Source organism: Meleagris gallopavo, chromosome 1 (assembly GCF_000146605.3).
Source record: "Meleagris gallopavo isolate NT-WF06-2002-E0010 breed Aviagen turkey brand Nicholas breeding stock chromosome 1, Turkey_5.1, whole genome shotgun sequence".
Taxonomy (NCBI): Eukaryota; Metazoa; Chordata; class Aves; order Galliformes; family Phasianidae; genus Meleagris; species Meleagris gallopavo.
Window position 1 is genome coordinate 1,383,670 of NC_015011.2, and position 24,985 is coordinate 1,408,654.

General features: G+C 45.0%; 1 protein-coding gene across 1 annotated transcript in view; it reads right to left on the reverse strand.

Annotated features, from left to right (window-relative positions):
- The window catches only part of LOC100545769 (collagen alpha-1(VII) chain-like), an 86,792-nt gene extending 71,504 nt beyond the window's left edge, over positions 1 to 15,288 (reverse strand). The window contains exons 1-15 of the mRNA XM_031552648.1: positions 15,159 to 15,288; positions 12,056 to 12,236; positions 11,451 to 11,610; positions 10,987 to 11,080; positions 9,729 to 9,902; positions 8,674 to 8,834; positions 7,472 to 7,601; positions 5,946 to 6,062; positions 5,304 to 5,459; positions 4,725 to 4,841; positions 2,679 to 2,825; positions 2,178 to 2,297; positions 1,384 to 1,542; positions 725 to 853; positions 272 to 421 (exon numbers count right to left, since the gene is read on the reverse strand). Of these exons, the coding sequence (XP_031408508.1) occupies positions 272 to 421; positions 725 to 853; positions 1,384 to 1,542; positions 2,178 to 2,297; positions 2,679 to 2,825; positions 4,725 to 4,841; positions 5,304 to 5,459; positions 5,946 to 6,062; positions 7,472 to 7,601; positions 8,674 to 8,834; positions 9,729 to 9,902; positions 10,987 to 11,080; positions 11,451 to 11,610; positions 12,056 to 12,236; positions 15,159 to 15,225 (2,062 nt within the window). The 5' untranslated portion in view covers positions 15,226 to 15,288. The remainder of the gene's footprint in view (positions 1 to 271; positions 422 to 724; positions 854 to 1,383; positions 1,543 to 2,177; positions 2,298 to 2,678; positions 2,826 to 4,724; positions 4,842 to 5,303; positions 5,460 to 5,945; positions 6,063 to 7,471; positions 7,602 to 8,673; positions 8,835 to 9,728; positions 9,903 to 10,986; positions 11,081 to 11,450; positions 11,611 to 12,055; positions 12,237 to 15,158) is intronic.
- Between the last annotated feature and the right edge of the window lie 9,697 nt (positions 15,289 to 24,985).

Below are 24,985 nucleotides of genomic sequence, written 5' to 3' on the forward strand. Positions count from 1 at the left end.
GATACCAGGCTGTATTTACTAAAAGAATCCATGAAGCAGAGAACTGTGAAGCTAAATTGAGTGGTCTCATCCATATTTTTATTGCCAGCACCAAACTCTGGTTGCATATCACAGGGACGTGAGGGGAGGAACAAGAGGATAGATCATTCAGAGGCACATTCAAACACTATGGGTTCTGATAAACCCATGTGAAAAATACACTGAAAGAAGCAAAACCCCATGAATCCAGCCCTAGTGTCCCAACACAGAGGGCTGTTCCATAAGGACGTACCTGTGCGGTGAGTCAGAGTCACCTCTGGCCCCTCAGTCTTGCTGAAGACAGCCCTAATGCTGACTTTATACAGGGTGTCAGGCAGCAGGTGGTCAATCTGGTGAGCCAACAACCTGCTGCCCAGGTACTGAGTCTTGGCCAACTGTTTTTCTGTAAAAGAAGGGATGTTACTTGTAGCTCATCAGTGTGGCTGGTGGCAACTCCTTCAAAGGAAACAGCCTTTCTTTGCTGTACTGCAATTCCAGAGCTTTGGGGATTAACTTCATAAATAGAAGAGCATGAACACAAAGAGGGAAAGATCTATCAGCAATGAGTGCTGGCTGAAGACTGTTTCTTAGCAGTGAGATCTCTTTCCTGCTCCAGGCAGGGGATCAGGACTTTGGAAAGGTATCTTCATGGCCACTGACACGGCTCTTTGACAGGAATAAGTATGTTCACCCTTTTTCTTCTCACCATTGCTGGCTCCCACAGGTCTCCAGGTGACTTTGAATTTGGTGGCAGCCGACATGGTGCTCCATGCCAGAGACAGGCTTGAGCTGGTGTAGGATGTCACCTTGAAATTGGAGATGTAGCCAAGAGGAGCTGCAAGATTAAGTTGGCGTTAGACAGTGCCCTGATTGCTGCCCCAAAGGGCTCCATGTTGGCAGTATAGTAAAGCCAAAATTGGAGAATGTTTAAAAGTGCCATCTTTGCTTATCCCTAGTGCCTCATTGTTCTCACTTGGAAACTGGTCTGAACACTCTAGGGCCTTGCATGTACATCCTACTGCCCTTAGCACTGAAGCATATGTTTTGTTCTAGCTTCAGCTAGGAGCATGTATGTGAACCCAGAAGAGGCAGCATGGGGATTCAGGCAGCTATGGGATCCTATCTGCAGGACTGAAACATCCACCTGGAGCTCCCATGGGTGCTGTGAATATGAGTGTTTGCCCATGTCAACCTTTCAACACGATCAGGCCATTATCTCCATGCTGGATTCTAGTCCTCTTCCTCTACCTATCAACCTCAGATGATAAATCTGGAACCTCCCCTCAGTAGACATACACCAAGTTGAACCATCCACCCAAGGGATGGGTGCTATGGTAGTTACTTGAACACTCTGCCCATACTCACATGTCCTGGCTGTGGTTGTGATCCCTGGTCCTTCCACTGAGCCAAAGAGCACATAGAGGGAAATCACATACTCGGTGTCATGGGCCAGGTTGCGGAGCTGGTAGGTTGTGATTGACTTGTTGAGGGCCAGCTGCCGAGGTCGATCTTTCCCAAAGAATTCTTTGCAAAAGAGAGAAAAAGAAATAGAAGAGGATAAAGACTAAAATCTGGGGAGTAGCTTTGTCGTATACTAGGACAGGCACCATGTTTTTCCCATCTTTGACTCAGCTGAAGATGTTCTGTAGGATGCCTGTGTTTGTTGGAACAAGAGAATATTCCTTTGATTGTTTATTAAGGAATCTGAATGACCAAAGCAAGTGAACTCACCAAGAGGATCCAAAAGAACCGAACCAGCTCTCACACCCAAGGCCCTAATTAACATAGTATGGGTTACTGGATGCACTTATGTGTTCTCTGCCTCTCCCCAGCCCTCCAGGGAGTTGCAGAGCCCCTGCACTGCTGATGTGACTCAGCTCATCCCAAAGGACCAGGCAAGGTAATGTAGAACTATTACCAGTGGTACCCTCTGGGATATGAACTGGGATGGAGTGAGGTTGCAGAGACCCTATCTGCCAGCACTGCAAGACAGGCCCTGGAATAATTTCTGGTTTCAGCTCATACACTGAAGTAGCTCAGGCCAATTAATGAGCTGGACTTGTTCCTATGTCCATCATTTCTGAGGTTCCCAGAGCCTTATCTCCTATGCTACAGGAGGAGGTGTGGGTGATTCAGGATGGAGGGCAGTGGGATCTTACCTGGTGTAGGACCCCAAGCCACTCGGTACCCAGTGGCTCCAGCAACTGAGTTCCAGGAGACCAGAGCAGCATTGGTGGATATCTCACTCACATTCAACATCTGCACAGTGCTTGAAGCCACTGCAAGAAAGATTTGCCTGTTAAGTTCAAGGACACCATAGCTTCTAAGTGACCCCCCCAAAAGCTACTATTAGGATAGGATAGGATAGGATAGGATAGGATAGGATAGGATAGGATAGGATAGGATAGGATAGGATAGGATAGGACCACTGAGGTTGGAAAAGACCTCTAAGATCATCAAGTCCAACTGTCAACCCATTGCCATCACACCCACCAAACAATGTCCCCAGATGTCACACCTCCACAGCTGCTCTTTACATCAGATAACAGGCTAGATAGTGACCACAAATGACACCAACTTGGTGCTGCCAGCAGTCTCACCCCAATCTATGTCCTCTTGGGCTTCCTCCCCTGCCTACACCCCTGTTGTGGGGCACTCACCTGTGGTTGTTTTTCTGTTCACCACTGGCCCCTCAACATCTCCAAAGATGGGGTTGATGGTGACAGTGTATTCTGTGCCAGGCTGCAGCCCCTGGATCATGTAGTAGCTGTAGGTGCTGCTGAGGTTCACATCCTGGATGCTGCCATCTGCAAACGGAAATGATGGTTGATGGTCAGGCCAAGGAGGACCACCCAGCTGGGATCCTACAAACAATAACTTGAAGATGATATGGTTGCATGAGATTTAATTCTAGCTTGCACCTCTGCCCATGAGGTCCTCAAACCAAGGACAGTAGGGACAGGGCACAATAAGAACAAGTCTTTGTTGAGGAGATGGTGGACATAACCCACACCACCCAGTAATGACCAACAGATCAAGGTGGTTTGGGGCTTTTCAGGTCAAAGAAATCAGGTAGCAAGAGAAAAATCATAAAATCATTAAGATTGGAAAAGATCACTCAGATCATGAAGTCCAACTGCACACCCATCCCCACCATGTCCACTATGCCATGTCCCTCATTGCCACATCTTCCCTTTTCTTGAACATCTCAAGGAATGGTGACTCCATCAGCTCCCCGGGCAGCCTGTTCCAAATGAATGTATATGGGGCTCAGAGCAGACCTCTAACAGGGTCCACACTCTGTCCAGCCCTGGGTGACTTGGTGTTGGAGCCATCCTTCCTTCCCTGCTGGACATGGGAAATAACTAATGCCACAAAAGACATTTTCTCCATTGGTTTTATATCCCTGCTACAGATTAGAATCCTCTCAGCAGAACTTCTCAGTATCACTCTAGAGGGAGGCGTGAACAGAGAAGAGTTAATACCTAATCCCTGCCGGTCGCAGCTCGTTTTCGGAGAAGCAGAGAGATGCTGGCAACACGATGGGATTGAGGGGGGGTGGGGGTGAGCGGAGGGATGCCATTTCCAGTTTGGTCACTGGAGGGTGCCATGTCCCCATTTTCTGCTTCCATCAGCACCCTACTCCCCATCCCCCTCTCCCAACCCATACATCATGGACGCTATAAGGAGTTGGTTTGTTTTTGTCTATTCTCTGTTAAAGAGGAAAAATCAACATCCTCCAGCACCCGGGATGGCTGAACGCGGACGGTCAGCGTTGATCCCAGCACCACTGTAATGCATGACCCTGGGATGGGATGGAGTGTGGGAGAACAGTGGTGATGGTGGGATTTTTGTCATCCCTGGATTTGGGGTGAGCTGGTATTGTGTGAAAGAGCTGCTCAGATACAATAAACCCAGCACAGAAGCGATGTGATCACACTTTGGCTGAACACATCTTGCTCATTCCCCTTGAGAAGAGGTGGAAGGCTGACGGTGCTCTATCTGGCTTATAAATCAAAGACTGGAGAAAGAGCTGAGTTTTGGGTGTGCTTGGATTTCTTTTTTTTGGAGAACCATTCTTTACAAAGCAATAAAAGCAGTGTTATACCTTCCCTGGAAAGATTTTTCCCTTCTGATTACCTTAGAGCTGTTCTCCATCTAATACCCCCCATCTCCAGTGGGAAATCTCTTCTTATTTCATAAGCCATAGGAAGGAATGCTGGTTTTTTTCAAAGTTTGTGATGGAGTCCAGGTGTCCTGACACACATCTATCTCATCTTTGAACCACAGAATCATCCATTTCTCAAGGCCAAAATATGCCATCAAGCCTGAATTTCTAACTCCTGCTCCCCCACACCAGCAATGAAGCTATGTTTGGGTTCAGGGCATGGAGAGGCTCCAGCTGCAACTGCAGATCTGTCTTCAAACACAAAAATCTGCCTGAGAAAGAGGGTACAATATGGCATGCTGGCAGATTAAGTCAGGTCTTGGTGCAACAGACCCAAAAAATCTGGGTTGTGGAATCATTTGAGTTGGAAGGGACCTTTAAAGCTCATCTAGTCCAACTGCCCTGCAGTGAACAGGGACACATACAGCTAGCCTTTGCCGATTCTTGTTGCATGCTCAGCAGAAAACTGTTCAGTGCTTTCCAGTGCCTCCCCACCTCCCTGACCACCAATGCTTGCATCCCATTCCCATGCTTTTACCTGCTGATGTCCAGGTGAGCCTGTAGCCCGTTGCTCCCCGGACAGAGCTCCACCGTGCCTGGATTGTATCAGTGGTTTCATTCTGCAGCAAGATGCTCTTCACAGGCAGGAGCTTCACTGGAAGGACAGGGAACAAACATTTCAAAGTGCATACTGACCACCAGAGGACTTTGTTGGCTGCCCTCCTTGTGTTGTTGTCTCTCAAGTCAAGAGGGATTTCCGAGGGCTCTGGCTTTGCCTGGAAGGACAACAGCATCTTGTGAAAATAGTGATGAGAAAACCCAAACCTATGGCCGTTGCTTTTCAGGACTGATCCTTCACAGGCACCAACATGGCTTGCTTTCTGCAGCATGGGCACATAACAGATCTCCCTCCTTTCTTCTTGACTGGTGTGGTGTAGCCACATCCATGCATGTGATGAGGGAAGAGCATGGCTCAAGGACGGACTTAGGAAGGACCTGTTGAGCAATGCTTTTTTGGTGCACACATGCCATGCCCAACAGTGAGGTGCTTATCAACAGCAAAGGGTGTGAATGCAGTGCCCAAAGCAAGAAGGAGTCAAGGAGTCAAACCTCTTACATGTTCTCCCCATGGCAGTCACGGGCTGGCTTGGACCCTGGGGGTACACTGCATAGATGCTGATGCTGTACTCTCTATCCTCCTGCAAGTTATCTAGCACATGGGAGGAGACATCACCCTGCAGAACCCGCTCGTAGGTCATTCCAGGTCTGTTGGCTGAAAAACCAAGGAGAAGAGTGAAGGTGAAGCCTTCCCAGTGCCTAAAGTCTACACCCAATGTAATGTACTCAAGACACAGCAAAGAGCATGCCTTGACCTATGAAATTTTGCTAAGCCTCAGGTCTGTTAAGTTAAGTTAAGACCTAATGCGTCTTTGTTGTCCCCAGCCCTGCAAATCACACAGAGGTGAATGTTGGCTATACCAAAGGCTTGAACTCATCCCACATCCACACCAAAGCAGGCACTTGAGTATGAAAAATATCCAAGATGGCAATGCAAACGGTACAATGCATCCGCATCATAATCCCCATCCCTTCCTTCAAAAGATTCTTGTCCTCCATTCTAGAGGAGCTATACTGACTGGAAGAAGCTAACTTGGCTTTACTCTGGAGTGATATCAGTCTTTTCTTGGATGAAAAGGCACCTTTTCTGCCCTCGGGTCACTGCTCTTTTCAAAGCAAGCTCCAAGGAAACCAAACTCACCTCCAGGGATGTAGATTTTGTAGCCTTCCAGCTTGCCCAGGGGAGGAGTCCAAGCAACCTTCAAGCTAAAAAGTCCTTCTTCAATCACACGGAAATTAGTGACTGGAGGCACTGGTGCTACGGGGTACAAAAATTGATGGAACAGTGCTTTAATAGAGAGCCACATCAAAGACATCTGGAAAAGCTTTTGACTTCAAAGACAAAGAGACATAACAGTGAGCAGCAACTTCTCCCTATTCTGTCAGCCATATCCTCAAAAGTAAACTCTCCCCTTGATCACACCCTTGTCCACTTGAAAAATGAGCATAAAAACCCCATGACAGAGTGCCTGGGGGCTTCCTCTTTGAATGGTGTTGGAAATTGTGAAGTATCTACCCACAGGGCATTGTCTCCTGAGCAGAGAAAACTCCACAGTGGTTTCAGGCAGGCTGAGCAAGAGCACATGAATCAAACGTTACTTGTGCCTATGGATGTGACTCTTAGAAAGAAGAGCCCATTTCAATCCAGCCAGCCATGGCAGGCAGATTTATAGCTCCTGCCTCTGCCTTCACATTGGGGGTAATAAGAGAAGAGATCAAATGACTTTATTCCAACCCATAGAGCCATTCCATCTTATATGTGGCAAGTACATATGAGTCAACCTTATTGAGGCTCTTTATTTATTCATCCTGTCAGAGATCTTCCCTCAAGAAGACAAACAATTTAGACATTGCGGGGATAGGGAGAAGAAGTAAAAGAAAAGGAAAAAGGAATCATTCTTTTCAAAACCCCCTGGGCAAAGCAGGCTTGGTTCTTCATGCAAAACAGAGAGAGGAGTACAACTACTGTACTCCTTTAGCCTTTACATCATCTGAAAGTAGTGGAGAGATTTCTGGGTGAAAACTTGCTGAATTTATCACTTCTGACCCAATGTCTTGCACTCTAAATCTTGACCAAGAGTGAATTTACTTTTTGTTTCTAAGAACCTCATAATTACAGCCAGCAATATGACAGCAAAGGAATGTGGCATGGCAGACTGTAATCCAGAAGATGTCCAGATCATTTCATGGGACAAAGATCACTACCTGGGACATTTCCATGATCTTGCTCCCTTGGTGTTCTCCTTAAGTGAAGTGGAATTCTAAGTGGTACACAATGCCAACCCAAAGTTTTTGGACCATCTGCTTTCAAACCAAGATATTTAGAACATACACCTCTCCATAAAACTCATGTTTCTAAACACATGGTCTCCAGAAGCTTCTTTCATCCCATGTACATTAGAACTACAGTAACTGAACTCCAGCCTGGATTCATTAAATTCCACATCACATCAGATGAAATGAGCTGTCCAGTGGGCTGTACACACGGTACAGGGTACATGGTTGGGTTACTCTGCTCATAGTGCTTCACTCCACACCAGGGACATTTCTATGGATGTTTCTCCTACTCCTACATCCCCCACTCCTTGGATGTATGGCTCTGTGGTGGTTTCTTTTCCTGTACCCACGTGAACAAGAAGATGGGATGGTTTCAGAAGAGACACTCACTGGTTTTCCCCTTGACAGCTGCTGACTCCCCGAGGGCATCTGTATAGATGGCTCTCACTGTGAAGACGTACTTAGTGTTGGGTTTCAGATCAGTCACCAGCACAGTGCATTTGTCACCATCCACCAAAATCTGTCACACAGGTGGACGAGAGTTATCATTACATCTCTGTGAGGGTAGAAGATTCCCACATTCACAGCAGGTTAGAAGCACAAGGCTTCTCCTCTAGTGCAAGGTGCTTCCATGAGCAGGATCAGTGCTCTGCAATCCGTGAAAGATACCCAGGCTCTCAAGGGTCATGTCACTGACACAGGATAATGCCAAAACTGGATTCCATGGGGTAGAAACTCCATGAAAACAAGAACACTCACAATGGTGAGGGTGTTCCCCAATCCTCACCTTAAAGAAAATGGAGGAAAACCCACTATTTTTGACAAACGGAGTTTCTTTGAAGCTCATATAGGGAAATTTTGCCTGAGGGCGAAAGAAATAAACATAACTTCTGTGTTTTTACAATGTTCTTATGAGATTCTGAAGCAGTCAAGGATGATCATTCTTGTTAAATGCAATCTGAATAATTAATACAATTAATAATCTTAACTTTAATATTTTATGCTTTTCATAGGTTTGTTCTATTATTAGAAATGAAAGCTTTCAGGCATACATTTTCTATCCTTCAGTCCTGCTTTGTTCAGTGACCAAGCTGTCCCAGAGTGAGCTGGTACACAGTATCACCCTTCTCACAAAGATATGGGAAAATAAAAATGCGCAGAAACATTACCAAGATTTAAGGATGGCAGCAGGAGGAATAGGAGCTGCTATGGACTTATTTAAGAAGTCATGTCACAGAAGTAAGGAAAGAAAGGAGTGGTTCCCATTGACTTGTTCTTATTGATCCCAACAGAGTTAGTGACAGCTTGTGTCATATCCTCCTTCCTTTCTTCCTTCCCTGCCTCACTCCCATCGTAATGCCATCATGCACAAACAACTGACACATCTGCAAATTTGATGGCCCCCTATAGACCTTCGCTTCAAAAAAAGCAGTTTCACCAATTTATTGGGATGCACTCAGCTATGACCTGGATGGCTGAGTGACATGGTGCCATCTCCCAGCTGGACTGTGCCATCAACAGCCTCAGGAGAGGATTAATTTCTAACGCTGTGAGCACAACTGGAGCTCTACAAGATGGGAATGCAAGCCTACCTGCTGCTGATCCTGCAAAACTGGCTGTCCTGAAGGCAACAAGGGATACACGTGGACACGGTACCCCATCACCCTCCCTGTAGCTGGCATCCACGTGAATCTCAGTGAGCTGTGGCTGTGCTCACTGACACGCAGATCCCGGGGTCCAATGATCTTCTCAACTGCAAAAGAAGATAAGAAGGGCCTTTTGTTTGGACCATGATGGCACCGGTGTTGGATGTGTGAAGCTCTTTCACTGGGGGAGTCAGCATATTCAGTGCAGAGAAAGAATTTGGTGTTGGACTTTATCCATAAAGTTCTCCCAAGCTCTGCTCTAAGTTTTTTTAACTTATTTTTTTGTGAGTTTGGGTTCCAAACTTGAGAACAATAAGAACTCGTTGCCTCCACTTCTGGACTTGCTGCAACATCTGCATCTTTTGGGAGAGATCTAGATCTCTCTTGGGATCTTTTTGTCTTAATTGCTCTTCGCATATTTGATAAGGATGAAAATAATACCCAAGACTATGCTATCACAATTCACCATGATAAGCCTATCATGAAAATCCCAAGGTGCAGAACTACTGCCTCAAAATACTGCTACTCTATTGTCCAAAAAGACAGCAAGAACTTCAGCATCCAGTATCACAGAATCATTAAGGTTGAAAAGATCACTAAGATCATCCAGTCCAACCATCAACTCATCACCACCATTTCCACTAAACTATACCTTCAATGCCACATCTCCATGTTTCTTGAATGCCTCCAAGGACAATGACTCCACCACCTCCCTGGGCAGCCTGTTCCAATGCATTACCACTCTTTTGGGGAAGAAATTTTTCCTAATATCCAACTTGAGGCTAACCATGGTAATGCAGACACAAGCAAAATACATAGGACCACTGCTCCTGAGCAACAGATGCTCCACTGAGCTGGTTGCTCCTCCAGGGACAGCCAACCCATAGAGTTCCACTGAGATAAATGAGAATATGGGAGACCCATCTCCATGGTGTGGTTGGCACATCTATGGACTAGGAATTGGCTGTTTGGGGCAGGATAAAAGGGGAACCCCAACAAACCTTGCACAGGTTGTTTGATGGGCCGTGGGGGCTCCGAAGCAGTGAAGCAGAGCCTTCGTGAGAGTTTTTGGGCCGCATTGTGGAGCAGGTGAAAGTCATCAACATAAATCACATGCTCTGCTGTGGGTTCCGAAGCTATTTTGTTCAGTTCATGCTTGTCAGCATCTTTAATTCCTATAGGAAGAAAAAAAAAAAAAGAGAAAGGAGAACTCCAGAGACTCGCAGTGGAGTAGGTCAAGCATTAGTAAAAGTCTTTGAAGAATGAATGGGACAAATGTACTGGAATGGAATGGAGCCAAAATCTGGGTGGGGGGGTTGTGGAGCAGGTGTGGCCTCTTGCACGAGGTAAAAGAAGCCAAGTTTGTTTTCAGAGGCATATTAGAGACTGCCCAAGGGGACCTGGCCACTAATGGGATGCTTTGGGTGGACAGTGAAAGGGAGGAGAGTAGGATCTGCCCTCATTCTCCCCATTAAATACAGAGGCATTTCTGTCCTTCTGACAGACAATCAGACAAAGAGAGTTTGAGGAGGCTGTGTGAAATTTTTGGGGTTTTCCAGTAGCTGAATTAAAAAAAAAAAGAAATCAACCATAACTTTGTGCTTCCATTGGTCCAAATTAACCTAACTGCTCTCCATAATAAAACACAACCAACTCTTTTTCTTCCCCAGACTGCCTGGCAAAGAGAAGGGTTTGACTTGTAATAAGTGGCTGTATTTGGCTCTTGGAAAGGGGTTAAAATTTTTCCTTGCCTATGGAATTATTCTGATGGACAACTTAATGCAGCTAAAGTCAGTCTCTAAATCCCATTAAGAGAAACCTTCAAAAGTATAAAAAAAAAAAAAAATTTCATTTTTGAAAATGCCGCATCAAAACATTTTGACTTTAATGGAACTATTTATTGAACTCCTCCTGAATTTGCAAGTCGTTTTGACAGATGCAAAACCACAGATATCAACTGAATAAATCAGCAATCGACAACAACAAAATCCAAGCGCAGTGCAGATGTGATTCTCCTGTTCGTGCAGTAGTTGCTAGTGGCTGTGCCAGGGGGTGGATGCCATGTTTGGAGGTGGGTGCTGTTGTACATATGCAGCCTTCCCTGGTGTTTAGATTGTATACAGTGTTTGTGCACACTGTATTTGGTAGTTTAGCATGTCTATTATCTAGTTGTAAATATATCTGTTCATTCTAGGGGAGCTGGATCCTTAAAGGTTCCTTCCAACTCAAACAATTCTATGGTTCTATGCCCATACATACCAACGGCAAACACGGTCACTCCTGCATCCTGCAGGACTTGAGCTTTGTCTTCAACCAAATCACTGGATTTCCCACTCGTGATCAAAACAACTACCTACAAGAATTGGAATCAGAGCTAGAGAATGAAAGAGCACAATATGAGGAGTTCAAAGAGTCAACTGTAGGATTTCCAAACCAGTATCTCAGATCTCGGTTGAGATTTAGCCCAAGTGAGTTAGGAAGGAAGGAAAACACAGATGCTTGAGAGATAATTCAGTCAGTCCTTTGAAAATCTGGGCTTGCCTCTCTTTCTATCTCAGACCTGAAGCTGAACGAGCTCATAAGTTAGGAACCTCAAAAGCAAAAAAAAAAAAACAGATAGGCTGAATGCACCCCAACTGGCACATTCATGCCTGGGTGAAACATCAGAATTCTGATCCCTACTGAGTGTTACATCAGAGCAATGGTAGCAGAAGGCTGCTTACCTTTGCTGCATCCTCTCGCAGTGTGTCTGGGTGAGACATGGCATGAGCTGCAAATGCCAGGGCAGACCCCACTTTCAAGCTGCTGCCTTTGATTGAAATCTCCTGAATTGCCACCAGCATTTCTTCGATGGTCACATAGTCTGTCAGTTCAATACACATCCTGGGAATGAGAAATGGGGGAATATGGGTGAATAAAGGGCAAGAAAATGTTGTTATTACAGCAAAGATGCATCATTAATGGTAATGGCCAACAGTGACATTGACACTTAGATGGTTACACAAGGTTCATAGTTAGTCAAAATCCTCTTTACAATGGTCAGGGAAACCGCTGAGCCTTAAAACAGTATCTGAAATTGGAGAGCAGGAAGTTTCTTGTGCATGAAATGTCACCCTCCCTACCCGGGAAGAGTTCCCCATGGCCAAATGCCTCTATACTTCGCTGTTCCTTGTTAGGGGTTGAATTCTTGCTTTGTTCTTGCAGTGGTTCAACCAAGTAGCAAGAGCTCTTTATTAAGAGAAATAGTTTCTTAGCAAAAATTGTCCCCATCTAGAGCTGTAGGGCTATAGGAACCCGTGTGCTGGTGGTAGAGGATGCATTGACCCACCTTGGTTTCTCTCCATAGAGTGCCACTGCCAGCCGGATGCCTCCTTTGCCCATCACCACATTCTCAAAGGAACGGGCCATGCTGCTGATGAAGTCCTTGAGCAGCTGGGAGCTCTCTTTCCCTGCACCCTGGGAATGCCCCACGAGGAACAGGACATCGGCCACCTCTGCTGTCCTGCACACTGAAGGAGAAGAAGGGCAGGAAAGCCCATCTCATGAGTTGGACTCAATGATCCTTATGCGTCCCATCCAACTTGGGACATTGTGTGATTCTGTGATCTCACCACACAATGTGGCAGCCAGGAAAGAAAACTTTCATGTGAACACCTGAAATGTTACAGCTAAGAGAGAGACCCTGATCATCTTGTCATCAGGGTCTCCAAAGACACTGTAAGTCATCCAATGCACCTGTAGGGCCACCTAAAAGAACTAGGTCTTCTAGACTTGCATGCAGAAAGCCTGGGACACCCCATGCATTCAGATCTGCAATGCACTCCCCTTGCTAAACTTCAAAAAAAAAAAAAAAGTCCTTTGCAAAGAATGAACAATTTGAGCATTTCTTCTGTACAAGCCAGAACTAACCAATGGCAGCTGGCAGGGAAGGGACAGGTGTATGGGGAAATCTGTTTAATGAACATCAAGGCACTGTTTAGTCTTTTTAAATTTAATTTCACTTTCCTTAGGCATTCAATAAATACATTTCATGGACACAAATCTGGTGACTTTTAGGGATGCTTAAATTAATAATAGCTTTAAAAGGGAAATTCAAAATTTCTATTTTCTTTGGCATTTCTCTCTTTTGCAGATAGATGCTGAGTTGTTACTGTAGGACTGCTAAAAAGTAGAGCGTTCTGACTGCTGGAGGAAGGCTTCCACAGCAGGACTGGGGTCAACCTCTTCACATTTTTTTTATTTATTTTGTTCCATTGATGCTTTGGACTTCATTCAACCACTGCCTTGACTTTCAGCTGGGGACCCAACCCACACTCACCCAGGTTGGAGCATTTGCTAGGGAGAAGTGCTAGGTGGGTTTTTCTCACTCTCTCACTGTAGAAAGCCCATTTTAGCTCATCCCCTGCAATTTACCCAAGTTTTTACCCCATTCCTAAGAGCAGGTTTCCTGGAGAGACTAGAAGGATGCAGGTTTTATGCTCTCCTTCATTTCTACTTGTGCCTGATCAATCCCTTTGGCCACACAGCAGGAAAAGAGCATCATTTGCTGGCTGCAAATAGATATCTGTCCACAGCTCTTTGTTGCCCAGGGTTTTTCATTTCTTCATTTTTCTTTGTGCCTCCTGATGCTGAGCTCTTTACAACATAACAATTCTGTTTACTACAGAAAAAACATAATGACTGGCTCTTTTTGGTTTAACTTACCAGTTGGAAATACAAAGTACTTTCCCCTGACAAAAATGGCAGACAATTATTCCAATTTTCCTTTCTAGAGCTCCTTTTTAAGATCTCCTTTCCTTTCTCCATAAGTGCCTTTCAGCTGAGATGTCAGGGTTGTCTTGGAGGCAGCTCAGCCATTAACAGCAGATCACCATAAGCTTATTTTTGGATCAACCTCTCTCCTGAAGCCTGGACCTCGATGTCCCTTCTATTCCAGAAGACTCTGAGGGAAAGTAATGCCAATCCTTGGCTTCCTCACAGCTTTCCATGTTATCCATAACCTGTGTTATCATGAGAAAACCCCAACAAAAGCTGAACAAGACCGAGAACTCTTTCCAAAATCTTTCCCAGAATCACCCACCTCTTGGGGTTCTGTGTACAGAAATTTCCTGGAAGAGCTGCATCTTTGCAACCAATCTGGAAATCTTGCTCAGAATGCTGTTGATATCAGAGGGCTACCTACCTCTACCTCCCAAAACTCCAGAGAGAATCCTCCATCCATGAATTGTCCATGGGAGTCTTGCTCACCCTACACAATGCTCCCACCCTTGTTTGCATTCAGGGATAACGAGGAGAAAGACAACGGTGAGCTGCAGGAGTGCCCTGTTCTCTACAAAGGGGCAACCAGAGCCCATTCTGTGAGATACTAAGCCAGAGGGGGCTGGCTTGGCAATGAAATCCAAATGCATTCACTACTTGGATCAGGTATATCTGAAGCTGTCACTGGAAACATGTTATGTTAAGCATATTTGGATTGGTACCTTCTGGAGAAAATACCAACACAGACAGCTATATTAATCACCAGGGAATATGATTTTATTTGAAATTTTCCATGCACCTCCAAAATTACCACGTTTCATCAATCACAGGTTTGCCAGAGACATCTGTAAACATTGATTTATTGCACTGTTCCTAGCTTCAAATTAAATAGCATTATAGTTGAGTATATTGGTTTAATTGATGGACAGGAACTTAATCAAGTTAATTTTGTCTTTGATGCCAAAGCTTCCATTAACTCCTTGTTGAATTCACTGAATTTACTCCAGGTGAATTTACACTTTCAAAGCTTGAAGGCTTGTTCCTGGAGAAGGATTCAAAGAGAAGGGCCCCACTGTTTCTTGCTGAGCCCCTCAGCGCTCCTGGGAGCTTGCAAAGGAGCCCTCCCTTCCCACAGGACCCTGAAGCTACAGAGACATGGGCTTGATTATGCTGTAAGTGTTTGAAGCTCTTCTCCAGGATCCCTTTGGCTCCTGTCTTTCAGATCTGGTTATTCCTCATCAAAATCTCTGTGGGTTTGCACAGACACTGGGGAGCCAGGGAGGAGGTAAGACTATGTTATCATAGAATCACTTGAGTTGGAAGGGACTATTAAGGTCAACTAGTCCAACTCCCTTGCAATGAACAGGGATATCTACAGCTAGACCAGGGTGCTCAGTCTTAACTGTAGAGAGCAGCAGGAGGTTTCAGGGCTACCTTGAGATCCTCTGCCTCATGTCCTCTGGTTGGTGGCTTGTACCAGCTTTCAGAGATCACTGTTGGCCAGCCACTTCCAACCAAAAAGAAGAACCCTAATGCAGAAGTCAAGGGCACCAGCACTACAGCTGCACCCCATAATCACATTAGCAAAAACAGTTGCTTGGAAAACACTTTTTTTCTCCTCAATGTGTCTCATCATCACCCCCAGGGGTTACATTCACCTGCTTACCACATACCTTCGTGAACAGCCATGGCTTTGTAATGTGCCATGGCCACTGCCAGGGCAAGGATCTTGGCATACATTTTCTTTTCCCTTTGGAAGAGGCCACACAGTTCCTGGAATCAACACCCAGCCTGGAAATTCATTCATCTGCAGGAGAAAAGAGGCTTTAAAACATGCCATCTGAATGAGATGCTCCTACCTGCTTGCGGTGGTAAGGGAAGCCTTCATCCATCTACCAAGTTTCATCTTGACTTATGGAATCAGCCTTAAACTCCTTAAATTTCTCCATCACTTTGCTGAGGCTGGCTAAAGGGGAGAGCTCTGCTTTGTTATCCCAGCATCTTTCTCTGACAGCACCCTTCTTCAGGCAGTAACAACCATCAGCAATTAAACCTAAAGGTGAATATTACTGCTGCATTAGAAGAGGGAAGCATCTGCTGCCTCAACCACATGGGGAGCAAAGATCAGTCCATGAGCATCATTGCAGACATCAACCACCCACACTTTATCAGCCTGTTTTGCAAACATCCTCCAGGTCCCTAAATCTCATCCCTGGAAATCCATCGTATCATCATGGAGCAGTCAAAGAGGGCTGAAAGCTATGGTTTCTGCTCACAGACAGTTTAGCAAAGTCCCCAAACAAATGCTCATTAGGCCTACAGAAAAGCCCTTGGCAAAGCAGTGACTTATTTCTATGACGTAATAGATACAGCATTGCAAAAAGATGTTTTATTCCTTTTTTTAGCGGGCAATAAAAATTTGTTCTCTTGTTCTGAGTCTCACCTGCGTGTCTGGGGCTGAGCAGACTTCAAAGGGAGACATGGACTACTTCCAGGGTGGAAATTACAGACGTGGGGAAAAGATGAGCTTGATGACTTCATCTAGCTTTTTGCCATGGACGGAAATTTTCTTACAGCTAACAACGTTCAGCTTCGAAATTCCACTGCATTATAGATTTGGTCCCTTTTGGAAAACAAGACTGGCTGTGAGGTAGTCCAACCTAAATAAATCTCCATGTAAGATGAAGGTCAAGTGTCCACAGCACCTTAAAGAGGGCTGTTGTCACTTTATCTATCACATACATCAGTCTTTCAGACCATCAGGACAGAAGTGTCCCCAATGTGCTTTCTGTCTTGTAATTTCCCTCTCTATTCCAATTGCTGTCTGTACTTGGAGATCTTTGCCATGCAGTGGTTGACTTGTGCCGCATACTTCCTTCCTACCTCCAGTGCAGTTGCTGTGGAAATGACTTCAGGGTGAAAGCAACAGCAAAAAATAATACAATCACCACAAATTGCAGGCTTTTAAAACATTCGAATAAAGGGCTTAACAACAGGATCAAGCATCTAGGAAATCAAGTATTGGAGCTAAGATCTGAGACAACTGTTTTATCCCATATCTTCTGCGAGAGTCACATTATAAGTTTTGGTGAGCTCACCCCACCACCTCTTGCAATGCTAACTTGACAGCATCCCCTTTTCCCTTCCTATTTATTTAATTCTCAGCTATGCAGTACAGGGTCTGTTCTGGACCATGAGTGAACCCAGCATGGAGCACAAGAACACTCATCAACACCTTGACATAGACATTGAGCCACTGACCACAGCCCTCTGGCTGTGACCATCAACCAATTCCTTATTCACCAAATAGTCCACCCTTAGAACCCACATTTCTCCAATGTAGAGGTAAGGATGTGATGTGGGACCATGTCAAAGGCCTTGCACAAGTCTGGGTAGATGATATCAGCTGCCCTTCCTTTATCCACTGATGCCTTCACTCCATCATAGAAATATAAACCAGATGAAAGATAATTTAGATTATAAATACATCCCTTTTTTTCTGGGAATTTCTGGGTATTTAAAATAACATCAGAAATGCCATATATTATGCACCAAGATAGCTAACATATCCACTTCATGAGCACATATCTGGCTGAGACTGAAGCCTGCTCTCATGCACTTGCTGGTCTGTATGGGGTAAGCATCCAGACAAGCTTAAATGCTAACATACATCTCTCTACTTCCTTGTAATTCCAAGAAAATATTGTTCTGTTCTTAAAAACTTCCTTGGCAGAGTGATGAGCCACAGGGAAGGGGTCCATAACGCCATGGTGATGTCCTGGGAGCAATACACAGCCAAAGGGACAAAGAACAGAACTAAAAGCACATCTGAATGATCAGCAACTGCTCTCGATGGTCACACATACACAGGAAATAAAAAAAAAAAAAAGGTCTAAGCAGCAATAAATAAATCTGAGGTTTTGCAGTCCCCATGTGCTATGCCAAAGCACATTTTAAAACATCTGATATGCAATTCTTTTTTTTTCCTCCTCAGTATTGTTTAATGCTTCAGCACTCAACAAATACACTAAGAATACACACTGCAAAGGTAAAAGAAAGGATGCAAAAGGGTTTCATAATCCAGATCCCATAGATTTCACATGTTCATGTGCAGGGATGAATTCATATGTGCAAACTTGCATGCAAGTTGAGCTTTTACACATTACATTTTTGAACATGTTGGACTTGTGCTGAGTACTCCAATGGTACACCTGGGTTTGCTCCTTACATGCATTCCATCTTACAGGATGCAACATATTGGGTTGGCCAAGGGCAGTGAGGACTGCCATTTGCTGCACCATCCATCCGAGGGCAGCTCAGTTCGGTTATCACTTAGGTGTCACCACAACGCTCATTTTATGCATTAAATATTAGAAAAATACAATCCAGCAGCTCTCAGCTTGTCTTGCAGACAATGACTGTCATCACCTTTCTTAAAGACCTCCTAAATCATTACAGAGAGCTACCAGGTTTGGTAGGAACAGGGCAATGACCCCATAAATTTCAGGGTTTTGCAAGCAATCCCAGCAATTTCTTTGATCTTTTACAGTGCCTGGTAAATAATCTATAGGAACAAATGTCCCCAGGTCCTCTAGGAGAACAAATGACCTCCAAACTCCAAAAAGCAGATGGACCAAGTTCTCTCTTTGCCACACCTGTAACAGAAGAGTGAAAAGCATGACAGGAGGGGGAAGGAAGGAACAGGTCTCACATACTTAACAGCAGTGCCAGAGGCTGAGCTGGTTCTCTGAATTTATTTTTCCTTTGTATATGTTTGTAACAAACTCATATTTCATTTTGCTTTGCCAACAAATATGGAAATAAATAAATAACTCCTGTCAGCAAGGTCTATCTAAAAATGATGGGACTCAGTGGGTTTGCAGACCCATCTGGCTGATGCTTGCCTCCTGTTTGGCTGCATCTCTTGCTGGATCCTATGCTTCTCCCATCTCTGGATCTCCCATAGCAGATGTTCCATCCACTAAATAACTATCCCTGTTGCATACAGACAAAAAACCTTCATCACAGTGCTACATCTGGGCACCCAGAGCCTTTCCAGATGATCCACTCAAACTCACATCCCTCCGCCTACCACTGCACCATGGTGCATACCACACAACCAGACAGATCCCTCCACCTCGCAACCCAGCAAAATCTTGACAACTTCAGTCAAATCTAACAAAGGAAAACAAATATTGGAAATATTTTCATACAAGTCTCCTGCAAACAGCTGCCTGGGCAGAGGAATTATACCCAAGAGGTAATGGCTTTAAGCTGTGCTCAGGGAAGGTTCAGGTTGGATATTAGGAAAAATTTATTCTCAGAGAAAGTGGTGAGGCATTGGAACAGGCTGTCCAGGAAGGTGGGGGAGTCACTGGAGGTGTTCAAGAAACATGGAGATGTGGCACTGAGGGACGTTGTTAGTGGGCATGGTGGAGATGGGTTGATGATTGGACTTGACGATCTGGGAGGTCTTTTCTAGCCTGAATGACTCTATGATTCTATTTGCAGCCGCAGTACTCTAGGGCTTCTGTTCATGGAGCATCATCAGGGACATCACAAAATCCTATTGAGAAAGAGCTCAGCAGCCCCACAGGAGATCACACTGAGATGTGTAATAGAAATAGTGAGGTTGCCCTAAATGAAGAATTAATGGGAACTTCAGGATGTGGAAGCAGCAAAGATACCAGCAGGACAAGGGTATGAAGAAGGTCCAATATTTGATGGCATCAGTGTTAACAGGTAACTGAGGTCCTAGCACATAGACATACCATTTGTCAGGACAACAAAGGAAAATGAAGAGACAGTCTGCACCCAACCCAAAGCAAAGGCCAGGCACAAATCATTCGAGTGTCAAGAGGAAAGATATAAACAAGGACTTGAGGCTTAGCACATCAACAAGAATAAATCCTAATGGCTCATAAAGATGGAGAGAAAATGTCAGAGTTTTTCCCAGTTCCTAAAAGGTAACAAGAACTCACTCAAAATAACCAATGTAAGTAAAACTCAGGAGGCAGGTTGAAGATGCAGTAGCTGGTGTCAGTTTGAGAATATGTCAGCTTTGCAAGCAAATGTGTTCATAATTTGCTGCAGAGGAAATTCCAGCTCATATTTTTGCTCCATCCCATGCATCTCTGCTGTTTTAAGACTTCAGGAGCCATACACAACACACACCTTGATCTGAACACATAGACTTTGAGGAGTCCACACAGAGCCTCCTCTGGTTACCAACACCTCGAACCTCAGACCATCAGATAGAAGGAACTGCCATGAAGTGAATTGATCTTTTTTGTCCCAGAAAGCAACCTGCAAGCCCTGCAGCAATTGGCATTCCCTACCCAAGGCACCTCGTTCTCCCCAGTGCCAATTGCATCCTTGCTACCAGGATATCATAGTATCATTAAGGTTGGAACAGCCTCTAAGATAATCTAGTCCAACTCATGCCTGTGACCACTCAGGACTGTATCACTCAGTTATGTTGCATAGGCACGGACATCTCAGAAGAAGAAAGTGCAGCAAGCCATGAGCTCATTCACTGCCATATGACAGTGCTAGTATTATGGAACACAGTGTTGCATCTAGACATTGAGAAGATGGATCAAAGTAGATGCGTCCCCCTGAACCACCCCCTACCGTTAGTGAGAACTATGGGTGATTGTTGGATGGTTGGATTGGATGATCTTTTCCAATCTTGGTGATTCTATAATTCTACAACCCCAGAACTCTTGCCAAATGATATTTTAAGTAACACATATCCATTCACCCCAGATGACTGTATTTGACCACGTGAGCTTTTTAGAGCAAAGCTCAAATTCTGATATAGCACCATCCCTGGGCAAGGTATACCCATAAAGAATGTCTCAAAGGAAACTTGAAGAGCCAAGAAGCTGCTATAGGAGCATACAGTAAGGCATCCCTCATGCAGATGCTCATATTTTGGAACAGGCTGCTTGGGAAAGAGGTGGAGTCACTTTCTCTAGAGGTGTTCAAGGAATGTGGAGATGCGGCACTGAGAGATGTAGTTAGTGGCCGTGGTGGAGATGGGTCAGTGGTTCTCTCATCCTGGAGGACCTATCCTCTCTGCTCCAGGCAATTCTGCCATGAAACAGGAGAAATTTAAAGCAATGAAAGGAGCACACACTGCAGCACAGAGCCTGTTTAAACAGCAGCATCAGCAATAACAAGAAACTGCTGCTTCTTGCAGGATGGGTAAATGGCTAAAGAACTCCCCTCCCTCTCTCAGAGCAAGAGCTTTGAGCAAGTGTTTTGTAGATTTTTTTTTTTTTAAATATAAATATCATTGATTTCCAGATTTAAAGGGGTTTCTCTGCCTAGTAATGCTTAACAGAGATGGACAGAGAAGGGGGGGGAATCCTGCGAGGCTGCTCAATAAAAGGAGATGAAGTGAGAGCGGGAAGAAGCCTATTTTCTACTTCAGCACCCAAATGAACGTGCCTGGTTTGTCTAAAGGCAACGACATTCAAGGGCTGTGCCTACTACCCAGCCCCACTGCCTCATGGTTCAGACCCCACAGCTGTTGATTCCCCAGGAAATGTCATTGTGGAAAGATGGAGCTAGATACTAAAAGAAGACAGATTAACATCTCAGGAGGACTACTGAGAGCATGGTAAGGTCTGGCTACAGCTTTTCTGTAGGGTGGAAGACGTGTTTTAGGGAGAGTTTCTGCCCCATGCGTCGGTGTATCTCCAATATCCTTCTCCATGACTCATTGCAGTTGTTCACATCAGCATCACAAAACACAGGGCAAAGCACTGGTTAGGATTTGTGCAGATCCAGTGGAAACATCCACCTGGGAGCAAAACGACATTGAGAAGAGATCTCAATGGACATTTTGGGCATTCCCTTTCTGGGAAGAGGGTAGAAAAGTTGATGCAAAGGTGACAAACAGCTAACTGGAGGTAACTGGTAGATCATACCTCTTCCCCTACTATGGAACAACTTGAAAAGTAAACCCAATTGGGGCTGGTTTTGCCATTTTCCACCCCCTACAGAAAATATTCATACAGCTTCTAAGACCACTGGATAGAATTTTTCAGCTTAAAAGCACCAAGGAGAAAAGCAGAAAAATATCTTATAAACCCAAACCCTGGAAATGAAAGCTAGACTGTTTTTTTCCACACTGTGGTGACTTCCCCACACATCAGGTTTTCACATTAACAGGTAAAAATACCTTCTCAGCTAAATCTAGAAAATTTTCCAAGCAGAATCACTGAATTGCTCAGAAAGCTGCAGTTGGAAGCTGGCTGTGATGATCGTCTCTAACCAATCTCCTTCTACAAGAGATCCTGCTTGGAGGGGACTGAAAGTTTTGCTTGCTTAGCAAAGGAGGGTTTGGTGGCTTCCCTCAGCCTCTTCTTGCAAAACAATGCAAAGGGTGCAGTACAGGTTGGGTGTGGATAACTATGAAGGGGAGTTTTGATGGAGACCCTTGGTCACCAGAAGTTCACTAATGCAAATGGCTCCGTCTTGACCCCAGTGGATTCCCAATGGGGAGTCCACAAGCTAGAAAGGAACACAATGCAGACCCCACTTAAACAGTGAAAATTTCACTCAAAAAAGTTAAGAGAGACACATAGTACTGCTCAAACCATCATTGCATAAGTCACCTGAAACAGGAAATACCTCCAAAACAATTCAGCTTCTCCCTGCCACCTCCATTCATTTTAACACTCTGCTTTGGAACAAGACACCCTGCTTCAGGTTGCAAGGTTAGGATAATCTCTTCCTAAGCATGACACAAATACATAAGTTGCTCAGTAAACAGGTCTCCCAGCACTCATGGTTTGAGGATGTTTGCATCTTCTCCATCCTATTGCCATCTGGGGCATTCATGAGATACTACTCATTAATCTGTCTTCCCATAGAGGAGGCAAAAGGTCTGCCCTGCAGGATTATGCATCAGCAGTGTCAAAGGCAATATTTCCAGGTAGGTATGCAGATGTTACAGGCAGGGAGATCAATAGAAGGGGAGGTTAAAAATAAAAGGGTTAAGGAAGTCAATGGATGAATGGATTGACTGCTTGGCTGGCAGCCAGGTCTGCATTGCTCATGTTGCTCACTCGCAGGCTGGCTGCTTTCCAGGAGGCTGTTTGCTTTGCAAAATGCCCCTCAGCATGACTGAGGGGAGTGCAGAGACAGAAAAAGATCCCAGCCCAGGTGCCACATCCCCTGAAAACTGAGGAATCTTGGTTTTGGGGCAGGAAAAATTCTCCCTGCTGTTGCTGGACCAATGCTGGTTCATTGCCTCCAACAGATTTGTTCTGCTTTTGGTGAACCAAAGACTGTGGCTGATTGCTTTGGAGCAATAGAAGGGTGACTTGGGCATGAGACTTGCATGCCCCATCTCCTCTTCAGGACTCTCAACCCTATCAATCTGCTCCTTCAGTCCTCCAAGCAGACCCACAGAACCCCCATGCCATCCTAGTCAATGTGTGATACCATGTGATACCATGAACCCAGGTCATGATGATACCTGAGAGCTGCACTTGTATGCATCCCCTACAATGAGTATTGACCCTGAATCTTCCTGAGGATCTCCTGGCATGATCATGAAGCAAACACCAATCACAGACTTGCACTGACAGCCCCCCCTGGGTAGGGTGGAGCCACCACAAATCTCCACTTTTGTTTTATAACGCAAAATAAACCCCTATCAGATTCCTCTTCCCATATTTTCCACACTGCTGAGATGGTGCGAAGGGATGGCCCTGTTGATTTGAACTTTTATCTCTGGGCACTGAGCAACAGGATTGTGACAGACAGATATCTCCTTGAACAGACAGCACACGATATAATTCATCATTTTACCTTGTTTTTATGTTTTTATTATATATATATTAATTTGCTGTACTTGTACTTGCCACCTGGTGCAATCATATTTTATGTCCACCATAAATGGGCATTAATGGTTAACAAAAGGAGAACTGGCTTCACTTCTAAGACTAGTGTCAGGTTAGGTTTTTCTGGACTGGCTGTACAAACAAAATAGATTGGTGTGATTGCTGGTGACTGAGGGTTCTGTTGATAAGTGAACTGTACAAGCCTTCCCCAAAACACTTAGCCTCCCTCTATGGGGCACCACAGGGTGTTCATAGCAAAGCCTTTGCAGATGCAGCTAATCCTATTTTGGATGTTTTTCTCCCAGAAGTCACTGCTGGGCCTGTGCTCAGCAAGACATGGGAGAAGGATTTTTGGATGTGGAGTTACTGAGCAAGGCATCCATTCCCCAATCAGTGCAAGAGCATCCAGTCCTGAGCCCTCAACAACCAGCCTATGGGGTCCATGGGAAGATTTGGACCCAAGCCTCTCATCGCTACAAGAATGTCTTTACTGCCTTCCTTCCACCCACTGGTGAAGCCCAAGATGAACACATCACCTCCTTTTCACCATCACACCACCTGCATCACCTCCTGAATTCCCTTCAAGTCTGCTCCCCACTATAGCATGATGACAAGATGACTTTTCCCATAATCCAGGGAGCATGGGGCCCACACTATATCCTACAGCAGGGTTCCACAAGGCCTGATAAAAGAGCTGAAGGTGTCTTCCTTGTCCACTATCTCGAAAGCAATGGTCAGAGGGACAGAACCATCAGAACTATTTGAGGCAGAAGGACCTGAAAACAGCTGAAATGTGAGACAAGCCACACCAGGTGGAAAAAGCAGACAGCCTTTCATGCACATAAGCTCTCTATCAGACAATAGCCCCAGTACACCAATATTTAAGACCAGGGAGAGCTGACAGAGCTGCTCCATTGAGAAACCTCTAAATGGCCATTATCCAAATAGCCTTTGGAGAGGAAATATTCCACCCTCAAACACTCCCGGCCTCACACTGTATAAAACATTACACCTTCAGGTCCTGCCTTAGCAAGGCTCACCCCTCCTATGGGACCGTGCCAGGACCTGCAGGTAAGGACATGTCCCCATATTTATGTCATTTATATCATGGAACAGGTTGCCCAGAGAGTGGTGGATGTCTCATCCCTGGAGGCATTCAAAGTCAGGCTGGTGCAGGCTCTGAGCAACCTGACTGAGCTGTAGGTGTCCCTGTTCAGTGCAGGGGAGCTGGACCAGATGACCTTTAAAATTCCCTTCCAACTCAATGCTTTGATTCTGTGATCCCTTCAAACAACCCCAAGCACTTTCCAGACTAATGAATCTCCCCACCCATAACCAACCTGATGTTGTTTAGGGCATCAGAGGGACCACTTTGCAGGAGCATCGGGGAGCCCAAACATTATCCACCATCCATCCCCTTTTTGGATAGATCCGCCTCTTCAAACATACAGAATGAGATGCACACTTCATCCTACAACCCGATCAGAGCCACACAGACTTTTCAGACACCCCATGAATCACCTGCCTGGTGGCCAATTTTCCTCTTTCCCCTGGAAGGAAGGCATTTTCTTGTAATTCCTGATTGTAAGCAGAGATTACCTTATTTAGGGCCTGTGATGGCTTGCAGCCAAATGAAATTG